This window comes from Heloderma suspectum, chromosome 3 (genome assembly GCF_057233095.1).
Source record: "Heloderma suspectum isolate Gila_16-S chromosome 3, 16-S_ref, whole genome shotgun sequence".
Lineage (NCBI taxonomy): Eukaryota > Metazoa > Chordata > Lepidosauria > Squamata > Helodermatidae > Heloderma > Heloderma suspectum.
Window position 1 is genome coordinate 182,345,892 of NC_139460.1, and position 22,077 is coordinate 182,367,968.

The 22,077-nt window shown below is 45.2% G+C and overlaps 1 protein-coding gene across 1 annotated transcript in view; it reads left to right on the forward strand.

The window, feature by feature from the left end:
• Positions 1 to 6,152: 6,152 nt before the first annotated feature.
• The window catches only part of LOC146350504 (uncharacterized), a 46,991-nt gene continuing 31,066 nt past the window's right edge, over positions 6,153 to 22,077 (forward strand). The window contains exons 1-2 of the mRNA XM_084845135.1: positions 6,153 to 6,267; positions 16,544 to 17,337. Of these exons, the coding sequence (XP_084701261.1) occupies positions 6,153 to 6,267; positions 16,544 to 17,337 (909 nt within the window). The remainder of the gene's footprint in view (positions 6,268 to 16,543; positions 17,338 to 22,077) is intronic.

A 22,077-nucleotide genomic window follows, 5' to 3' on the forward strand; every position in this document is an offset into this window, starting at 1 on the left:
GTGAGCTCGGTTCACACTCAAGCACTGTGCTGTTTTCCTGCTCTTAAAGATGGCGGCTCTCATTGGAGGATCAGAAACTGTTCCTGTTTCTGCTGATTCCACGCCTGCCGCATGGCAGTGGTGTGGGAGAGGCTTGTCGTTTTCTGCATGTTTTCCTGGCCTTGGGGAAAATGACCAGCTTGTCCCTTGCTGCCACCGCCACTGTAGCAGGTGGGGGTGGAGGGAAGGAGGAGGCACCTATCCTCTTCTCCCCTCTCACCTGCTGGAGGCGAAGGTGAGTGGCTGGGGGGTGTCTGCCAATGCTCTTTTCCCTGTGCCAGCCCTTGACAGCCGGCATGAGGAAGAGGGGCAGTGGCGGCAGCACCCAGCGCTTGTGTTGGGGGGGGGCGGCTGCTGGCATCTTCAAAGATTCGAAGCTTCACGTCAGCCCAGTCAGTAGTTGGATGGGCGACGCCTGGGAATCAGGCTTCCTGCATTGAGCAGGGGGTTGTTCTATCCCTTCAAATGGGGCTAAGTTTTATCTCCTTCTATCCCCTGCTTCGGCTTTTTTTTTGTTTTTAATTAAGGCATTATCTTTGAAGAATCGTGGCTTATCTCTGTGGTTTTTTTTTCTATTTCAGGCATGATCTTTGAAGATTTGAAGATGTGAAGCTTCAAATCTTCAACCTGAATTAGAAAAAAAAAAAATCACGGCGAAGCCACGATTCGTCAAAGATAACACCTTAATTTTTTTTTTTAAAAACCCACAGCGGGGGATAGAAGGGGGTAAAACTTAGTCTCATTTGAAGGGATAGAACAACCCCCTGCTCAATGTAGGAAGCCTGATTCCCAGGCGGTCGCCCATCCAACTACTGACTGGGGCCGACCCTGCTTAGCTTCTGAGATCACACAAGCACGTGCACATCCAGCCCTTTGCTTGTTGCTGAGGAAACACTGAATGCTGAGGAAGCTATGTGATCAGTAGCTGGAAGACAACATGGGGCCATCGAGAGCTGTGATTGTACAGGAGGGAAATACAAACTCGGCCGTATATGGACAGGCAGGGGAGGGGACTACGACAGATATGGTAGCAAAGGTGGAAAATCAGAACACATTAGGGGGAAATACCAGGGTATCAGGGTATTGAAAGCGGGAGCACAGAAGAGGGAAATTCTGGTTCCAATTCGAGGTGGGCACTGCGTAGTGTGAAAGATGGGCGGTGAAACCTCATTGGAAGCAAAAAAAAACCCATAAGTGTAGATCAGCCCCAGGTAGATGTGTCCTGGAATATTCAGAGGGGGAAATCACTTCTTTGCATAATTTATCAATTTTGCTACCTGCCTAGCTTGAGGTCATTGAAATATTTATGCAGCTTTGTTTGAGAGGATAATGCTATATCTTGCCTTACATATATGAACTAAGGCTCCTAAAATATTCTCCTTTGCTAAAGGTCAGGCTTTCCACAGTAACTATGTTTCTGGAAATGTGTATGCATATGACTGCCACTTGTGTGCCTGTGTGTGCAGGAATTACACTCTGAGCTATTCTACGACACATGACAGAGGTGTACAGAATTATGAACAGTGTGGAGAAAGTGGACAGGGAGACACAGAACCTGGGGTCATCCCCTGAAGTTGATTAGTGGGGGAGTCAGGTTAGATAAAAACTAGTACTTCACACAGTGCATAGTTAAACCATGGAATTTGCTACCACAAGATGTAGTGATGGCAATCAACTTGGATGGCTTTAAAAGGGGATTACACAAATTCATGGAGGACAAGGCTCTGAATGGCTACTAGTCATGATGGCTATGTTACCTCCAGTACCAGAGGCAGTATGCCTATTGTAAAGGAAGGCAGGACCCCCAGGCTCTACTAGCCCTCTTGATCCCCTGCCAATACCTCTCTGAACTGGCTCGGAGGAAACCAAGAGGAACCCAAGCCAAACCCAAGAGGAACCCCCAACCTTCTCCCCACCTTGGGAAGGAAACCGTAGCCACTGAATTTAGCACTGACCCAGTAAAAAACTAGCAGCAATAGTCTGAGATATTTATTTACATGTTACGGGGCAAGGGAATGGGAAGAGAAACAAAACAAAGTACAGTTTAGAATTCCTGCAAGTGCCAATTCCCTGTATGGAAACCCAACATAGAATAAAACATTAAAAGACTACCTGGCCTAGCTAATCACACCTCGTGGTAGGATTCTTTGTCCTAGCCAGCATTCCAACACCTTCCACCAGGACTGAATAAAGCCAAAGGACAAAAGAAGGGTGGCCACTTGCCTCTTTTATCTAGTTACTGCCCAGCTTCTAGTTTGTTCATCCCACCCTTCCCTCAAGGAGGATGAGATGGATTTTTCACACCTCTCCAGCTGTGCTGGCCCTTTGACATTCCAAGCTGGTTTATGACCTTGAGTTCTGATAAGACCTCCAGCCTGGCGCCTTCAATCCTGGGATGGCCCACATCTCCTCCAGGTAGCCTGAATTGCAAATCTTCCTGCCCGATGGATGCCTGCCTGCCTGACTACGGAGACCAGGGTTCACATCGCAGATCATCTACGAAGTTCACTGGGTGACCTTGGTCCAGTCACAGTCTGAACCGTGCCTACTTAAGAGAAGGATCAGTGCCAGGCCAGAGCTGTTCTCCAAGCCCCCAAGCTGATAACACTGCCAAATATTACTCAGGCAGATAACATAAATACTCCTATTGTAAAAAAAAAAAAAATGTACTGGAACTACAGTAGTTGCGGCGATGCTATAGTTCAAAGTTCCTGCTTTGAACTACACCACTGGAACTTGGTCTCATTGCTCTGAAGTCAAAAGGGGCCTTGGCTTAAGTGAAGACTTCCAACTCAAGCAATCTCTTAGCAAACAACCTGGAGAGACTTGGCTTGGGGATCCAATTTTTGTTGTGGCAGGGCATTAGGAATGACATAAAACGGGCTAACAAAATAACATTTCTATTTAGATACTAATTGCCTAACTCGCTTCAAAATTTACTGTAAGTAAGCCAGCATACTTGGGAAAGAACATTAATCTTGGGGGATAAAGGTTCAAGTCTCTGCTCAGGTATGAGCTCGTTGCTGGGTATGGGTAACTCTTTCTCTCATCAGTTCTCTATCTGTAAAATGGGCACGGTATTGACCAGCACAAAGGGCTGAGGAGTAAAGAAAATGGCCCCTCTCTCCTGAGTGTCCTGCTGTAGCTGGTTCAGATCCCATGCTAGGCAAACACAGGGACCAATCCAATAAGCAAGTCCATTCAGCAGACAAATGGTCAATAACAATGGTTACAATCCAGTATGGGACCAAGTGAAGGCAGGAGTGGTCAAGATACAGGCAGTAGTCAAAGCACAGTATCACCAGGCAAGTAGGTGGTTTCCAGAAGAGAGGTCTGAGGTTCAGCCAAGGTCAAAACATGGGAGGGTAATCAAGCAGAAACACAATCCAAAAGACAGAATCGGGCAGAAACTAAACTAAAGATTTAGAGAAACTAAAGATAAGACATTGTTCCAGCAATTGCTAGACTGAAACTGAAGACTTTTATAGCCAGAACTCAGCTGCAGTTAATTACAGGCCCTCTGGCAAAAGTCCTACTCCTCAGGAGGACCTTGCTTCTGAGGAGTCCTTTCCTCCTGAGGAGTCTACCTTTATAATTGAGCACTCCTTCTCAGAGGAGTCCTACTGGCTTGCCTCTTGAGGCAACAATGCTCTCTGGGGCTAGGTGGTCACCCAGCTTCCACCTCAGAGGTCGAACTCTCCTCCTGCAGGAATGGACCCATGGCTATCTCCCCTGAGGGCCCAGACACCCCCAAGTCTCCTTGGCTCTATCTCTAGGAGCTCTAGCACCTTGTAGGAAGAGAATTCCTCCAGCCAGGGGGTGGGGGGGGGGATGACACCCAAGTCCCCTTTTCCTGCTGCTTTTCTTGCAGCACTGAAAAGCTGTTATCTCCAATCAGCAATGCAGAATGATCAAGATAACAGCTTTTCTCTACTGCATGGTGAGAAAGGGGCTCCCTTTCTCATTGCACAGGACATAAAGGCAGCTGCCGGGGGGGGGGGGGGAGAAGAGTGTGTGTGTGTGTGTGTGTGTGTGTCCATCCAGGCAAGCACACTGGGTGCTGGATGCAAGCATTGTGGCGGCCTCACCAACTTTGGGCTGTGGTCTTGTCCAGTGCTGGCGTGCTGCTCCCCAATGTATTTGCCCAGAGCCAGCCCTTGGGTTTAAAAAGTTTTCCCACTCCTGTTTTAGAGCATTTCTACACCAGCCTAAAATCCCAGGGCTTTCTGCTTCCATTTTAAAGGCAGGATCACGATGGGCTCCCTTTACAAGCACTTCCCTCCCCCCTTTCCCCTCTTATCTGTGTTCTATATGTTTCATTAAACAGCCACTAGATGGTGATGTGGTCTAGCTCCTCTTATTGTGGGATTTCCTCTTTTCATGAGGAAACTCAAGGTGCTGTAATTTGATAGCTCATATCTCAGATCCTTTTAAAAATGGGATAAAGGTCATATAGTGCGGGAGATACCCTGGAGCTTGACAATGTCATGAAATGGGCCCGCAAACTTCCAAGGGTAATCAGTCTCAATAGCAAGATAAAAACCCCATGTGGAGAAACCCTTAGTGATAGAGCTTTTAAAAATATGTAAAGGTTGCCTCTTTCTTCCTGACTTTCATTAATTTCCAGTCATTGTAGTTGCAATGAAAACTACATAAAAACAAATTATAACTGGGAAGAAATTAGTTGTTTCTAAGTGAGTTGTGGTTTTTAAACTTATTTTTAGTTGATTTTCATAGACTGGGATCTTGAGGCCAGAGGGGACAACATCCCTAGGTTCCCCTCAGCTCCTTCTGTCTTCATCCTGATGTGGATTCAGAAGAGAAGAGGATGGGCAGGAATCTTACAGCAGTTTTTTCCTGCTACTGAGCCAAACAGGGAAGGGAAAGCTTGACCTACATGTCTTTATATGTGAGTTACTGTAATTATGTTTTATTTATTTTTATTTGTTGTAAGTCATCCTGAGGTCTTTTTAAAAACAGTAACATGTATTGGGGTAGAAGTTTAACTAATGGAGGGAGCAATCCTATGGCTGCTAGACAGCCATAGGATATATGGTTTTCCAGGAACTAACCTCAAAGCCCGCACTCTGAGGTTGGTTCCTGGAGAACCGACCTCCCCCCGCCTTCCGCATTGCCTCACAGGCAGCACGGAACGGCCCTGTGCTCCGCACTTGGAAGAGTTCTGCGGAGCGGCCAAAACAGGGCATTCTGGGGGGTGTTCCGGGGTGGGGAAGTCAGAAATGCTGGTACGACACATCCTATGTGTTGTCTGGCAGCTCCTCCCCCACTCCACCTTCCCATGGCTGGACAGCCGAAATCTGCTGTCTAGCTGCAAATGCAGGGCAGAAGAAGTGCGGAGGGAACGATCCCCTCCATGCTTCTCCTGCCCTGCACTGGATAGGCAGTCGCCTATTCCCATAGGATTGTACCTTAAGGCTGCAATCCTATAGCCACTTACCTGGAAGTAGGCTTCATTGCACTCAGTGGGACTTACTTCTGAGTAGATATGTATAGGGCTGTGCTAGAAATGTTGTAGGCCCCTTCTGTAAATCTTGCCCTTGGGGATTCTTTGAGTGTCCCCAACCTTTTTACAGCTCAGTAGGATCATACAGTGAAATCAGACATGTTACTGTACAGGAAAGAAAAAAAATAACATTCCAGCCTATTTCCTCCCATTTACAAACCTTAGATTTTTAAAAGAACAAGAAACAAACCCCCAATATTATGCAAACACATTGGCATCTTATTTTCTCAGGAGGGTACTTTGGTAGCTAAGGTAGTCCAAACCTCTCCAGTCATCTTGACCTATCAACCAAGGGAGATGCATTCCACAGGGCTGCTCCCTTTTAAAGTCACAGCTGGCTGCAAGCCTACTTGCAGCTCTGTAGCCTCCAAAGGAACAGCCCTCTGGCAGCAGCAGGAGTGAGAATTCAGACTCCAGAGAAAATATACTTTCCTCTATTGCTTTCTGACTGGGCTGCGAGAATTTCTTCTGTCTCTTGTACTCCTTGGGAGCCCAGTGACAGTTTAAGATTTTAAATCCCATACCACTGTTCTCTGCACTTCAACTTCAAGGAACTCCTCTGGCAGCATGATTTTTAAGGCATTCCTACATGTCACTGAAGGACTTTAATTCATGGACCTGCTCTTCCACCAGCCAGATGTTTCACCCATCCAGAATGTTCAGCTGGCACCAATCATTCACAATAAGTGCTCAGTGGAAGAAAGGTAAGTGGCTAGAGCACACGCAAACACTTCATAGATTGCATGCCGCTCTGGAAGATCAGTGAGGATTTTTGCTAGCAGTAATGGGAGGTGAGAGATGGCATTACAGGCAGTGCATTTGACCTTGTTGAAGCAATGTTAAGGTGTTGAGTCCTTAGCAAATTAACAATGGAACACCGACTTAAAGGTTTCTCTTGTTTGATTGGTTTCAGTGCACTAGTTATTTTTGGATACTAAAATTGCAGTGAACCAGCTTGAATCCCATGTCATTGAATCCCATGTCCATCCACTTATTTTGTGAAGGCTGAAGTCCTTCTGTTGAGACCCTAATCCATTGTATAGTGGTCTTTCTGTGATCTTCTCGAGAAGACAGAATAATCTAGGAATCAATCAGAATTGGATGCACTTTTTATTCTTACATTCAAAAAGGTTTCCCTTTACATGTTTGAGAGTAAGAATTACCCTTTGGGGTTTCTTCAGGGGGTCACTATTCTCCCCTGATTGGAAAGAGGCAAGTCCAGAGCAGTGGCTCTGGTAGAGATGCAACAGGCAGCCTCCTCCAGAGTTACTGCCTCATCTGAGGTAAATTTGTTGTGTCTCTGCATCAGGAGTGATTTAATGATTCACTCATACTTGATGCAGAGATGTACAAGAATACTGCATCCCAGAGGAGGAAAGGCCAGGGCAGTAAACCATGTAGAGAGCCAGTGGGCAGCCCCTTCTTGGATGGGGACTTTGGGTTCACAGAAGCATATTCTATTTCTCATGGCACACCAGTTCTCATGATATGTTAGTGTATTTTGATACACAATTTGGGAATTAGTTTAGATTAAAGGCGTCCCACTGTTTGGCAAGGGTTGTCTGTTTTAAATGCTAAATCATTATAGAAAAATGGAGGATCCCATGGCCCAGAACAGCATGGGTTGTTTTTATTTTATTTTTGTATTTTAACACTATCCATCTTATTTTGCATTGGTAAAACTCAAAATTATGGGACAGGATATCTTTTAATGGAACAAATATGTATGTCAAGTAGACTTCCCAAAACTTAACTCAGAAGCTTATCCTCTCCTGCCCATGTGGCCAACTAATAAGTGTGGTCTGAAACACATTTGGCCATGATTTTGGGCTTCATGTTGCAGCCATTCTTGCAATTAATCCCTGGTTTCAGAACATAGCTTACCATTTTAAACTTTTGAGATGGACTTCAGAATACTGTGGCAAGTGAGATTCCTGGATTGTTTGTGCCGTGCCCGGTCCCCCTACCCCCGTGTTGCTTATCTAGCTACCACTTCAGGGAAGCATTTGGTAGCTGCTAACCACTCTGACCATACAGCTGTAAAAGACAAGGTCAGTGAACATGCTGCAGGGACACTTTAAGCATTTGCTCAGAGTTTATAACTTGGCCACAAAAGCATGCATATCGTTGAGATGAGGTGATCAAGGTGGTGGATCTGGGAAGAAGTTGTATTTTAGAAACAATTCATTGGATGAAGAATGGGTTAGAAAAACAAAACAGGAGGGGCGGAGGGGAGCCAGATACCTCATAGTGGCTCTAACTAAAGTTCACAGAAACATGACGAATCCAATCCCATGTTTCTCTCATAACACAAATGCAGGTTGCAGGGGCACTAGCAGAGGAGAATCAGAGGGCAGGAATCCTCTGTCCATCAATACCCTCCACACATTAACTTTCCAGGTAATTTTAAATGGATATTTTTGCCCCAGCTAAGCTGAAAACCAGAAGCTGGGGAAGAACTGGGAACAGGGACACTTGCAAGAGAAAAGCAAGTACCTTTTAATTTGTTTTAGAGGGCTTTCACTTTTGTTATTCTGAGAAATGTGAAGTGGTTGATGCGGTTTCAAAACTGGCAGCCCATGATTATACTGTAAATAATGGCTTGTTTGATAGTTATAGCTATAACTAACTCCCATTTCCATCTTTTTCCTTCTGCTTGTCTCTTCATTTTATAAACCGTCCATACTAGGAATATTTCTTTTCAGTGTCTGTACAGCACTCAGAAAAATAGATTTTAACACATATATAGTGGACACAACGTAACCATAGCTGAGCACTTCTTGATCCAGTTGAATGGGAGAGTCTTTAAAGCACATTTTAACTCTCCTATTAAAATTTATAGCACTTCAAAGGGCTTAACATTGTTTGGGTAGTGTACATTTCATTTATTAATGCAGTTTTTCATTCATCTCTCTATGAATGTGGATTCTACTGATGTAAAAGTGTCAATAGAATCCAATCAATACAATACAATGAATTAAAATAGTAAATAATATAAGTAACAATTACAAATTCATAATAGCAGCAGATACCAATAAAACCTAATACACCTGGAATAAAAAACATAAGAATTCCCCAACTGTTGCTGAACCTTATTAGTCAGGAAGCTCCAGAACAAGGGTGCCACCACTGAGAACCCTTGTGCCAGGCAACTAGGATCAGCAAATACAATACTGGGAGCAAGGCTCCTATGTGGTGGATGAAGTGTCCAGGAGAGGTGCATGGTGGGGATTCTCTGAGATACGTGGGACCTAAGCCAGGAGTGGGCAACCTATGGCCCACTGGGGATCCCCATCCAGCCCTCAAAAAATTACACACACACACACACCCCCAATGCTTCAATCAGGCTTTTCAAAATCCTCAACTTTTAAAAGCCTAATTGCCAGGGAGAATTTTCAGGAGGGGTGGGTGGTCAGTCACATCAGGGAACCACATGCCCTGCCTACGGCTGGCATGTCAGCCCTGACTTCCTAGCCCAGAGCCCATTTGGCTCTTGGCCAAAGATGGTTCCCCACCCCTCACCTAAATCATTTAGAGCTGGGGGGGGGGGGCGGTCAGATTCAGTAGTTTGTGCCCAGAAAGTGGGCAAACCTAGATGTCTGGGCAAATGCATGGTTCCAACCTAGATTTGTCCAGATAAAGAAATAATGGGGGAGGCCACTTACAGGGAAGGATTCATAGTTGGGAGGGAGGGGCACTTAACCCCTCCTGTGGCTGCAAACATTCCCCTGCAATGGCTCCGCGTGGAGGTTTTTTCTGCCCAAGAAGGCCCCTCCTAGCATTAGAGCCCAGAGGAAGGGGATAACTGGGGGGGGGGGTATGATTTCCAGAGCAGAATTGGTGGACACATGATTTAAGCACCCCTGCCTGTAACCTTTGTATCAGCAATAATTTTAACAAATTGAGTCCCCCCCCCATTATTTTCAATTCCTTTCCTAATTAGGCATAATTAGGGAAGCAATTGAAAATAAAACGGCCAATACCATACTGCCCTTACACAAATCTGCAGTGTGACCATTCTTACAATACGGTGTACAGTTCTGGTCACTGTACCTAACAAAGGACATCGTAGAGTTGAAAAAAAAGTGCAGAAAAGAGCCAGTAAAATGATCAAGGGGCTGGAGCAACTCCCTTATGAAGAAAGGTTACATCTGGGACTGTTTAGCTTAGCAAAAAAGGCAAGTAAGAGGAAACGTGATGGAGATGTACAAAATTATGCATGGTGTGGAGAAAGTGAACCCTGGGTCATTGGTGGGAGATGCAGGGCAGATAAAAGGAAGTACTTCTTCACACAGCGCATAGTTAAACTATGGAATTCACTTCCACAAGATGCAGTGATGGCCACCACTTTGGATGGCTTTAAAACAAACTAATGGAGGAAAAGCCTATCAATGGCTACTAGTCCCGATGGCTATATGCTACCTCTAGTATCAGAGACAGTATGCCTATGTATACCAGTTGCTGGAGAACATGGGCAGGAGGGTGCTGTTGCACTCATGTCCTGCTTGTGGGTTTCTCATTGGCAGCTGGTTGGCCACTGTGTGAACAGAATGCTGGATGAGACGGACTCTTGGTCTGATCCAGCAGGGCTCTTATGTTCTGTGGTCCATTTCTTGGGCCACTGAGTTCTGTGGAGGTATAGATTCTTATTACTTTGTTGCAAATGCAACCACCATCTTTCCCTTTAATTCCTTTCCTCATCTTCTTCCCCCACATCCACAGGCAGACCAGTTGCTCGGCTGATAGTCTGGTTAGAGGGCAGGGTGATGGAGCCATCACCCCAGCCAATCACAAGAAGGAATACTTACTCGCTTAGTTCAAGTTCTTCTGTTGCCAACTACCTTGAGGTCCAAAAACTACAAACAGTCCTTCCACTGTGAATTCATGAATTTAAACATACTTTAGATACCTCAGTTGTAGTTGCTGACCAGTGCATTACCATTTCAGGAGAGATGGAGAGACCTTCAGTGAGACTGTAGTACTTTGGGATCTTCAGTCTCCATCAAAGCAAATGCTGTTGTCTTAGCAATCAATGTGTGCATGTCTGGATACAAAGATGAGGGCAGCGGCTCATTCCAGATGGTCTTAGTGAGGAAGCTTATGCAGCATCTCCTAATGGATGGAATGATAGAATGGGCTCTGGTTGAAATTCAGAAAACACAAATCACAAAGATAAATAAACACAGTAAAACATTAAAAACAACCTTAAAAACCACAACAATTTAAAAAGCCAAAATAAAGATGCGTCTTGCCCCGCTTCCTGAATGCAGAGAGAGTGGGGACCAGTCATAACTCCGGGGGAGGGGGTGTTGCAGAGTTCGGGAGTAACACAGGAAAAAAGCCATTTTTCCCTCATGCCCAACAAGCAGGCCTCTGTAAGCATGGGTGTCTTCAAAAGGGCCTCTCCTGCTATCTTAATAACAAAGCAGGTTCATACTGAGATAGATGGTCCCTCAATAGCCAGGCCCTAAACCATTTAGGGCTTTAAAAGTTAAAATCAACACCTTGAATTGAGCCTGGAAAACAATTGGTGACCAGCGTAGATATGTCACTATCAGGGTGATATGGAAATGTAAGTGGCCCATGGGGATTGCCCACATGCTGCCTCCAGGACCTGCTAAATCTTGTTGGGAAGACAGGCTGGGAATGGAACTGCCACATTCTAGAGGCTGAGGACATAGAGAATCTACACAGAAGAGTAGAAACAGGGCTGTGAGCCATGGCAGCCTTGGCCACAGCCACCTTGAGTGCCATTTTCTGGGTAGAAAGGTGGGGTACAAATAAAACAAATAAATAGGGTGATGAGAATACAGTCAGCCTCATCCTGCTTTCCTTGTGCCTGCCCTCATTATTAACAGGATTGGGGGGGGGGGCATACTGCCTCAGATACTGGAGGTAGCATATAGCCATCAGGACTAGTAGCCATAGATAGCCTTTTCCATGAATTTGGTCAGTCCCCTTTGAAAGTTGTCCAAATTGCTGCCCATCACTTCATCTTGTGGTAGCAAATTCCATGCACTGTTTGAAGAAGTACTTCCTTTTATTTGTCCTGAATCTCCCACAAATCAGCTTCATATGATGACCTTGGGTTCTAGTATTATGAGAGAGAAAAATGTCTCCCTATCCACTTTTTCCACACCATGCCCAATTTTCCATGCCTCTGTCATGGCTCCCCTTACTCACCTTCTCCCAAGCTAAACAATCCCAGCTGTTGTAACCTCCCCTCATAGGGAAGTTGCTCCAGCCCCTTGATCATTGTAATTGCCCTTTTCTGCACTTTTTCCAGAGCCAAACTCAAGCACAGGCAAGCAGTCCAAGTCAAACACAGTCCAAGAGAACAGAAGTCAAGTGGTCAGCAGCATAAGAGATCCGGCCAAAGAGTAAGCAAGGTCAGGAAAACTAGATTGCAAGGTGCTGGAAAAGAAAAGTGTTGTTCCAGCAGCCAGCAGGTCTCAGATGACAGTTTATATAGTCAAGTCTCCCAGCCCACATCTAAGTACAGCTGAAAGCCTTTAGTCCTGGTTACAGACCCCTACTTCTGAGGATACCCTTGCTCTCAAGTATTCTTGAGGAGCCTGGCTGTGGGTCTTGGGGCATGTGCTTTGACTCCAAGAGGTGGCCTGTGCCTCCACTTTTGGCACCAGCACACTCCAGGGCTGAATGGATGCTCAGCCTCCTCTTCTGCATCTATGGGTGAGGTACAGCCCTCAGGGGCCCTGTCCAAAGGCTCCTCTGGGTCAATGATTGCTGAAGATCTCAGTGTCTCCACAACTCCCAGAGGTGCCTGGGTTATCACTAGATTCAGGGGGTCCCACAGGTTTTTAACTATAGCAGTTAGGGGATAAGGGGTGAACGAGGTCCCATGGAGCAGGTTGTAGGGAGTGCTGAGCTCTTAAAGATGGGATGAGATCCTTGGCCTGGGAGTCTACCCATGTCTGGAATGCATCTAGGAACGAACACTGAAGAGAGTATCTCCTCAGACTGGTGAAGGGTGTGACAGCCTTCAAAGCCATTAGCCCTAGGAACTGAATCTGGAAGTTTGGGTGGCTGGGTGCAACAGCTGTATTAGTAACCAACCCAATAGGGGTTCAAGCTCTACCAGAAGGCAGATACACATGGGCATCCACATTGTCTAGGAGAACACTGATGAACTTGAGGAGTCACGTTGGTATCAAGTGAGAGTGCCACATTGACACAGAGTCTCGGGGTGTTGCAGATGTGAAGCATAAACTTGGTCAGCCAGTTGGCAGTACATGAATGCAGTAAGTAGTCAGTTGTCTATGCATAGGAAGAGCGAACTCTCCTGCTGATGGGGATGTGTAGCAATGACAGCCATGCACTTCATGAATACGCTGGGGACTGTGTGGTGAGTCCAAATGATATACTGAAATGGGAGCAGTGGTCTCCCAGAGCAAAGCAAAGGAAGCAGCGGTGCTTCGGCTGGATGGCTATGTGAAAGTGAGCATCCTTCAGTCTAAGGATGTGAACAAATCCTAATGTGAAGGAGCAGAAGGAAATATGGCAAGGGTTACAATCCTGGATTTCCTGAGAACCAAGATCCTGAAAGGCCAGAATCAGGTGAAGGCTTCCACCTTTCTCGGGAACAGTGAAATTGTGATTGGGCATTGGGTAATAGTTCCATTGCCCCTGTTTGGGGGAGGGGTTTAAACTCTTCCTCTAAAGCAGCAGATGAAGATGTTGAATGGAAAGCATTGTCTAAGGGGAGTGAGAAAAACTCAGTCACATACCCATGTGAACAATGGCAAGCACCCAATATCCATGGGGATGGCACGCCAACAGAACTGCTGAAGTCTGTTGCTCTGTGCAGGTGCACAACCCATACGTGGGATTGCACAGAGACCACAAAGAGGAACACGCATTCTTCCCCTGGTCACCCTACTTCCACTGCCCCCTTCCTCTGCTCTTTCCCCTGTGCCTGATTAAAGATTGTAAACCCTCTGGCTGGGGCTTGTCTTCTTGTACTCTGTAAAGCACCATGCGCATTGATGGTGCTATATAAATAAATAGTAGATAATATTTATATAACATTTTAATCATCTAGTGTTTGTTTTCCTTCACAACAAACATGTGAAATAAGTCATTTGTATTTCTGTTTTAAAAAGGGGAGAGTGACATCTGAGACATGGATGATCACTTGCCCAATGACAGGAAAATGCTTCACACATTGCATACCTAAGCAGGGTGTACACCTAAAATGCAACTTGTGTGCACACAGCAGCTTGTTTATCTTAGCTGCATGTGTATGAAAGAGATACAATGTGGCAGGAAGTTGGCCCCTCTACTACATAAGGCTGCTAGGTTAGATACGTGAGGAGCCAAGCAGCTGCTCTCTGCCATGTCGGAGCAGCATTCCCAGGGGTGCCTGATTACCCAGTTCCCTTTCCCAGCGCACAAGTCATCAAAGAAGCGGAAAATATCCATTGTTTCAGAAAGGAAATGACTATTTTCTTGGAGATGGTGGGAAACATGGATGTCATAATTTGTTTAAAATAAGCTCTCTCTCTGAGTGAAATGTTTTTGTGCGCGGTGAAGGAAAGGCCACATGTGCTGTTCTGGGAAGGAGAGGGTGGGAGACATATAACCCAGGCCAAAAAAATGTGGAAGGAAGGTAGGCAAGAGGAAATGGAAATAAAAGGCCTGAGAATGGGAGAGTGATGAGTTAATCTTACCCCCTCACACACAGACACACCACTGGTCTGTCATCTGGTTTTGGACTAATTGAGACTAATTGGACCAAAGCCTTTGAGAGCTAGTTCCCTAAAGTTGCACACTGTTTTAACTGTTTTATTGTTTTAGTTATTTTGATTGGTATTAGCTTGTTTAATGGTTTAATATGCTTTTAGCTGTTTAAATTATTTATTGCTTTCTACTGTTTAAATTTATTTTATCTGTACGCCACCCTGAGATCTTAATGATATGGGGGGATACAAATGTTTTAAACAAATAAAATAATAAATAATTAGCTTAGCACATCTGATTCTAATTTTAAACCATTCTGGTCACTTTGAGAAGAATTTGAGCTCCCACCTACAGCTGCATGGCAGTACTTGCAGCTGAAGCATTGTTTAGCAACTTGGTTTGGACCAGATACACTGGGGGCTGGAATCTGCTGAGCTGGAATCCTTGGGAGACTGATCTAAACTCCATGTTCTCACAATTGCCAATCTGAAAGAGGCCATTCTCCAAACCACTTCAGTGGCACTGTTGTGTTAGCTGCAATAAAGACTTTGGCAGTGGATTTGAGGCTGTGCCTCATACAGCAAAAAAAGAAAGAAAGAAATGGTTGGGGTGTTTTAGATCCCTGCTCACCTTCAGGCACTGGGCATAGCCACCGCTTATAATTGCTGGAGGTGTGGCTCTAAGTCATCAGATATAGGCCTGCCCAACAGCACCCCCCTTTCCCCTTTGGGCCAGTTTTCACCACAGTAAACATGATTCTCAGTGACTCATATAGATTTCAGGGAGCCGCTGGCCTATTTGGTTGGATGGATCCCAGCTGACTGAGTGCATACACATAACCAGAAGACATGGCTAAGAGGCATTTTTAGTAGGGCTGTGAATGGACTCCACCATCCAAGTAAGGAGCTGGGGGCTGGGTGGTGGCGGCGGTGTGGCAGCTGAGCTTCTAGATCGCTCCGAAGTGCACTGAAACACTTCAGAGTGACCTGCTTTGCTTCAGGCTGCTTTATGCTCCCTCTGCTTCGCCTCAGAGGTGGCCTGAAGCTTCGGGCCAAAGCAGTGCACAGACCTAATTTTGTATGATATAAGTTTTATACATATATTTATAAGTGAAAGAAAAATTAAGCCTTCTGCTGCAAGGAACTAATAAGTTTGTAACTCAGAGAGTAGTTTCCTTTGCAGTAGTTTCCACCCTTAGAAAAAGATAGCTGGAATCCATCACAGCTGATTGTGGTGGAGATTCTCAGCTTTGATGATATAAAACCCATACTGGTGTGTACTTCCTCAATTTTTAAATTTTATTGCTCTTAGAATACTTTTAATCTTAATTTTGTTTAGTAAAGGCCAAATACTAAATTCTGTCCTATGTATAATTTTATGTGGAGTTTTAAATGTATTTTATTTTGTTCTCTTTTAATATAGTATGGTCCTATGTTTACTTTTAGTCTTCTGACTAATTCAACAAACTCTATACATTTTTTTTATTTGTATATTTTATTGCATTTTATAGTTCTGTGTGTGTGTGTGTGTGTGTGTGTGTGTGTGTGTGTATGATAAGCAGGATGAGGATAAAGACAGAGGGGAAATGGGGATTATTTATACATAAAATCAAACATCTTTCAATAAAATGTTAATTTAAAAATAGTCAATATTATCAATAGAAAACTTGAACTACCTATTTAATGTGAATAATACAGCTCTCCATCTAGATTCCTTTCCATTACCCACAACAAGATCGTTTTCAAATTAGTCACAGAAGCTCTTCTGAGGTCCCAAACTGTTCTTTATTTAGACCAGGTGAAACACTGGTACAGAGAATCCATCCATCTTTCAGAAAAAGCATGTGACAACTAAGCTAGATGCTCTTTCCTTAATGTGCTAGTTTTTTCACAGACAAGGAGTTTTGGATATGGGAGAGCATTCTATACTTGTGATAACCCCCATCTGCATTCTAAAGTGTTGCAATTCCAGAGGAGCTTTCCAAGCCTTGGCTGGGCCTGTTTCTCCTCTTTACTTATCTGGACTGGCTGGAGAGGAGGTTCCCTGCAGGTATGTGCAACTCCCCTTCTCTCTGAATATTTATAGCCAGTCTCTACATAAGTAGGACTCTGGGCAGGCCTTCTTACAAATTAAAAATGGCAGAAGACTGAGAGATCTATCAACCTCATTATGCCCTGCAGTAGTTGGACTGTACCACAAAGCTATGAGATGGTGCATAATGTTAAGGAGATCAAGGATTGCAATTGTTTGTGATTGTCCTCTTTTTATTTTTTTAATTAGGAAAAAAGATCCCACTATCTGATAGCAAGGTGGTTCTGACAAACATGAAGATAATAAGCAATGAAAAATATCTAAGTAAAGGACTAAGACATTATCCTCCTACAACTGCAGACACTTCAGAGGAACCAAGCACCCAGCTAGAGCAACAAGCAAGTTCAGTCATCATAAGCGATACTCCAGTAAAAACAGAGTACCTTGCTACACTCTCTGGCCTCAACAATTTAACTGTGAACAGCCAGATACCCAGATTGGCCAAACTTGAATCAGAAGACTCGGATGTGGAGTTGCCAAGTGGAGCCAATTCTCTGTCTATACCCAAAGGCTCTGAAAAGAGTTTTGTGCTCCACAGCAGAGATTCTTCCTGTGATTCTGGAGTGCTGAGTGCCTCTTCTTCTCCAGCGGCTAACCTTTTAATAATGAGAATGTGCAAAGACACTGTAGATGCCGGTCTGTGTATTTCATGTTGTAAAAAGTCAGCGCAACACTATACAGGGCAGACAGATGCATTACGGACTTCTGCAGTTTCCTTGGAGGAAGACACTGATTGCCTAGAGGGAAAAAATCCCGAACAGTCTTTTTTTGGTGGTAGCCAAGGAAAATGTTTGGAAGACAAAACCAGTGAAGGGGTCAACACATCCCTCCTCATTACTACACCTACAGAAGAGAAAAGGCCTGGTAATGATTACAGAAATGACAATTTAGAAGACATGCCACTTCAAGGGCATCCCTTAAGAAAATATCACACAAGTGACAGCTTGGATGACTACATGGATGAGTGCTGCAGGCTGAGTAAGGTAGGGACATTCAGTGCAAACTAGAATGCCTTGGATGGGATTAGTTCCGGAAATATGAATCTGCCTGCTCTCCCTGAGAGAAAGAGGCAGTTTCAGGGATGGGGGGAAGCTCCCCATGTCTCCTCCCCATATGTGCTTAGACTGAGCAATGAGGCAATGTGCTATCTCTTGGGTAGCATGGAGACTTCGTCCCCCATGGTGTGATGGTTTGTACTGAAGTCAGGAATTTTTTAAGATTACTTCTGTAGAGATACAACCACTGTTGTAATACTCACTGCTGCAAAATAATACCATAGCAGACTGGAATGTGCAATAAAACAATCTGGAAGCCAGATCCGGCTGAACATCAGGAAAAACTTCCTGACTGTTAGAGCAATACGACAATGGAACCAATTACCTGGGGAGGTGGTGGGCTGTCCCACACTGGAGGCCTTCAAGACGAGGCTGGACAGCCACCTGTCAGGGATGCTCTGAGTTGGATTCCTGCATTGAGCAGAGGGTTGGACTCGATGGCCTTGTAGGCCCCTTCCAACCCTACTATTCTATGACTCTATGATTCTTTACTTAACACTGTACAAGTCTTACAACATCCAATATTGAAATGTTTACTTCCCTGGGTTTCAGTTCTCTGCTGGCATTGTCTAGAATTGCTTTCCTTCCTGCATGCACCTGTGGAACCCTTTGGCTCCTGATATCATTACCAGTGCAGCCCCACCTCTTCCCTTTTTCACCTTGCTTCTGTCCTTAAGACGACAGTGAGCACTCCAGAGAAACTGCATGTCTTTGTATTAGTTATACTTGGAGTAGCTTGATCAATTAATTGTCACCTTGATGTGTGGGGAGGCTCATTTGGACAGTTCATAAGAAATCTTGTGAAACAACTCTAAACACACTGATTAGGTATTCGTTAATTAAAAAGAACTTTAGCTACAACTATTAACTAAGTAGTATTTTAACTATTAGCTAACTACATTTTATTAAAAGTAGTCAGAACGACTGTTGTAATTACTTTGAAATAGTTTAGTAGTTTCAACTAATTTTTTTTATAACTATCCTTCCCCGCCAAGTGGGGGATGAATATCAACTGAAGTTATTCCACAAATGAACTATTTAAGAAATAAACTTGGGCTATGCTCCTGCATGAAAAAAAAATAATGTGAGTGCCCATTTGTTAACTTAAAACATGAACTGCTTCAGTGGCTGGGGTTGCGAGGCCTAATTACCTTCCGTTACCACATGTGCTTGGATTCATTTGTATCTTGCACATGTCTGAACCTGATTCCATGTCCTGAGAGTTCACCCTTTAGAAACTACAGATGAATGGAGAATCAGTCTTGTACTCACTCTCAAAGTAACAGAAAGAGACAGGTTCACACGACACACTAAGCAACGCTGGTTAGTGTGTCATCTGAACCCGGACTGTTCTGATCAGGGTGGGTTGTTTTTCCCAAACAACCCACCCTGAGAACCCACCGTCTACAGTAGGAGTTGTTTTATTCACGATGGGTTGGTGTGTCATCCGAACCTAAACACACCAACCCATCATGGGTAAAGGGCATGGGGCAGCAAGCCACCCAGCAAGAGCATCAGAAACCCCTGCCACTCTTGCCGAGCAATTGTGGCAGCTATCACTGTCTGCGATCGCAGCCAAACCTCTGTAAGTGCCTCTTTCCCCTTACCAGGGACAGCCCCTCCAACCATGCTGAAACTACACTTTGGAGGGGATGTCACTGCCCCTACTTCATGCCGCCATTCCCCCATCTACGCTCCAACTGCAATCCAACTGTAATCCTGGTTGGAGACTCCTCCTTTTTTAAATTATCGCTTTGTTGCAGTTGTGACTGTCCAAAACAGAAACACTTCTGGCAGGGGGTGGGATCAGCGGGGAGGCACACATGGAAAGGGGTAGGCTAGTTTGGGGCAGAGCCATAGTCCACCCTTTAAAACATAGGGACTTAGCTGATGTGCCTAATTCTCACCGTGTTTTCTTAACATTATTATATTATTGCTATTATTGTTCAGTTTACTACTGTTCTGCATTTGCGGAACAGCAGGTGACTGAAAAATACTGTTGACCTGCCTGGAACTAGTTTGAGCAATCTTTGCTGAAACATGAGGTCGGTGTCTAGTTACATATGAAGCAGCGGAGAGGGCAGCACGGGGAGGTGTGGGGTAGGTGGGTGGCCCCTCCCAGGGTGTAGTCCATCCTTTAAAGCGTAGTTAACCACTTGGTAAGTGGGTAATTCTAAGCATTCCCCCCCGAAGGGGGAATCATATTTAAAATCACCAACTTCCCAACAGGAACTCCATGCTTTTAAGAGTGGACTACACCCTCGGAGGGGTCTCCCACCTACCCCACACCTCCCTGTGCTGCCCTCTTCATTGCTTCATATGTAACTAGATGCCCACCCCATCTTTCAGCAAGATCACTAAAGCTCCTTCCAGTTTTGACCACTGTCAAAATTAGAAGCGGCTTCAGCGATCTTGACGGAGAAGGTGAACCGCATGTGGGGCAACTGGAAGAAGGGGTGCTGAGGACCTGTCTTGTGTGCTTGTTAAGTTCCCCCACTACCTTCTGCTCTAGTATGACTTTTCCTAGAGGTGCATGAAGTTCCTGGTTCTATGCAGTACGGGATCCTGTTGGATGCAATTAAATCATAGCAGTTCTGATTAAACTGAGTGGAAATCCCTCACCTATAATGACAATGCCACTAGATAGAGTGCAGATGGTGTAGAGTGGTGTATCAAGGGTCTGACACTGGGGGATATTTTGGGCAAAATATTATAGGACTTTTATTTAATGCCAAAACTCAGCCCTGCCATACATTCCATCCTAAGAATTGGAAGGCTTTATCCACAAGACTGAGGTAGATTAATGGTGTACAGTCAACATGTTTTTAATTAGAACTTAAATACATGGAGACTGCAATCCTAGACACACTTACCTGGGAGTAAGCCCAGTTGAACTCCATCATATTTACTTCCCAGTAGACATGCCTGTCTGCATGTAGACCCAGTAGACATGCAGATCAAGATGGGTCCCCTGTACCCCTTTTAGTGGGTGCTCGACATGCAGTTCCCCTTCTCCCTCAAGCTCACTCTCTCTGCCTCTAGTTTGACAGCTCTCAAACTGGAAGTGGCAAGAGCGATCTTCAGTGAAAAGTGGAGTGGTTGTCTAGTTTCATATGAAGCAGTGGGGGCGGGCACAGGCAGAGGGGAGCTAGGTTGAGCACCCCTCCAAGGATGTAGTCCACCCTTAAAAGCATGGGAAGTGGGTGATTTAAAAAGTTTTTCTCCTGTGGGCTGGGGGGAAAAGGTTTGAAATTGCCCACTTCCCAATGAGATTCCCATGCCTTTATGGGTGGACTAACCCCTTAAGGGGGTCCCGCATTTGGCATCCCACTCCCCCTCTGCCCTCCCTGCTCTTTCTCAGGAAAGTAGACACATGTCCCCATTTAATAGCTGTCAAAACCGAAGCCTCTGGAGGGATCTTTAAAGGGAAGGGGAACGGCATGCATAGCACACCAAAAGAAGTGGTGCTGGGGACTCGATACAGGCTATTCTCACCTGCATCCATGTATGTGCCAAGTGGTGCTGGGGACTCGATATAGGCTATTCTCACCTGCATCCATGTATGTGCCAAGTGCAACATGCAGGGGTGCAGGAGGGACAAGCCGGTATCCTTCAGTTTCCCACTGTTGCTCACATGTGCATCTGTGGAAAATTGAAGGAAGCCCCCCGCCCCCAGAACACAGGGAAATGTGGAAAAAAAATTACAGTCCTATTTCTGCACAAAAACGGAACCAGGACATTTTTTTAAAGGGCTCCGACTGCGATCAAGGTCACAGTTAGAGCCGGGAAGGGCAACTTGGCAGCAGACAAGATGGGTCTGCTGCAAAGTCCCCTGGGATGCCACATGGAGGACTGAGGGGGGTGGAGGAGGCCAACAAGCCACGCACTGTGGGTTGTTTGCCTGATCATTAGGCAGGTGTGCTAACCACGCAGGGTGGGTTGTTTGCGAAACAACCCACCCTGCATAGCTAGTCACCCATCATGGGCTAGCATGATGTGTGAACAGTCCCAGAAAAAGAGAGTTGTGGTGGATTGTGGCTGCTGTTGTTCCAATGAAAATGGCTACTAGTAGCTTTAAGGTATCTGAGACCTTTTTCTACTATCAGTTAAGTTGAATTCGCTCTGCACGAGGGCAGTCAGCCAGAACCAAGCCTGAATGTCCCAGCAGGGGGAGCCCAACAATGTAACTCCAAACGTGTTTACTACTCAGTCTGAAGTCAGTCCCATTCCCCTCAGTGGGGCGTATTCCTTCCCAAGTATGCTGAGGCAGCCCGAATTAAGATGACATCTCCTTCCCCTCCTCTAGCACCTGGAAGGTTCCCAATTGACTTTTGCTGTGCTGCTGGGTTCACAAATAATAGGCACAGGGCTCTGATTGTTGTTGCAGATATTTGGGATGAAACAAAGACCATTTTTGAGCATTTTCCCCTTGGAACAGACCCACCATTTTTGACCAAGGCTTCACTTCCCTGTGAAATGGAGGTGCCTTTGATGCGTGACATGTGCACCTGGCATGTGCTGCACTCATTTTACAGTCTTCTCAGTGTCCGAATCAATGCAAGGCCACCAGCGAAGTATTTGACAGGGTTTCCCATGCTATCATTGTTGACAAGATGGTAAAACGTGGGTTGGGTGCTGCTACTATTAGGAGGATCAACCGCCCCCTGT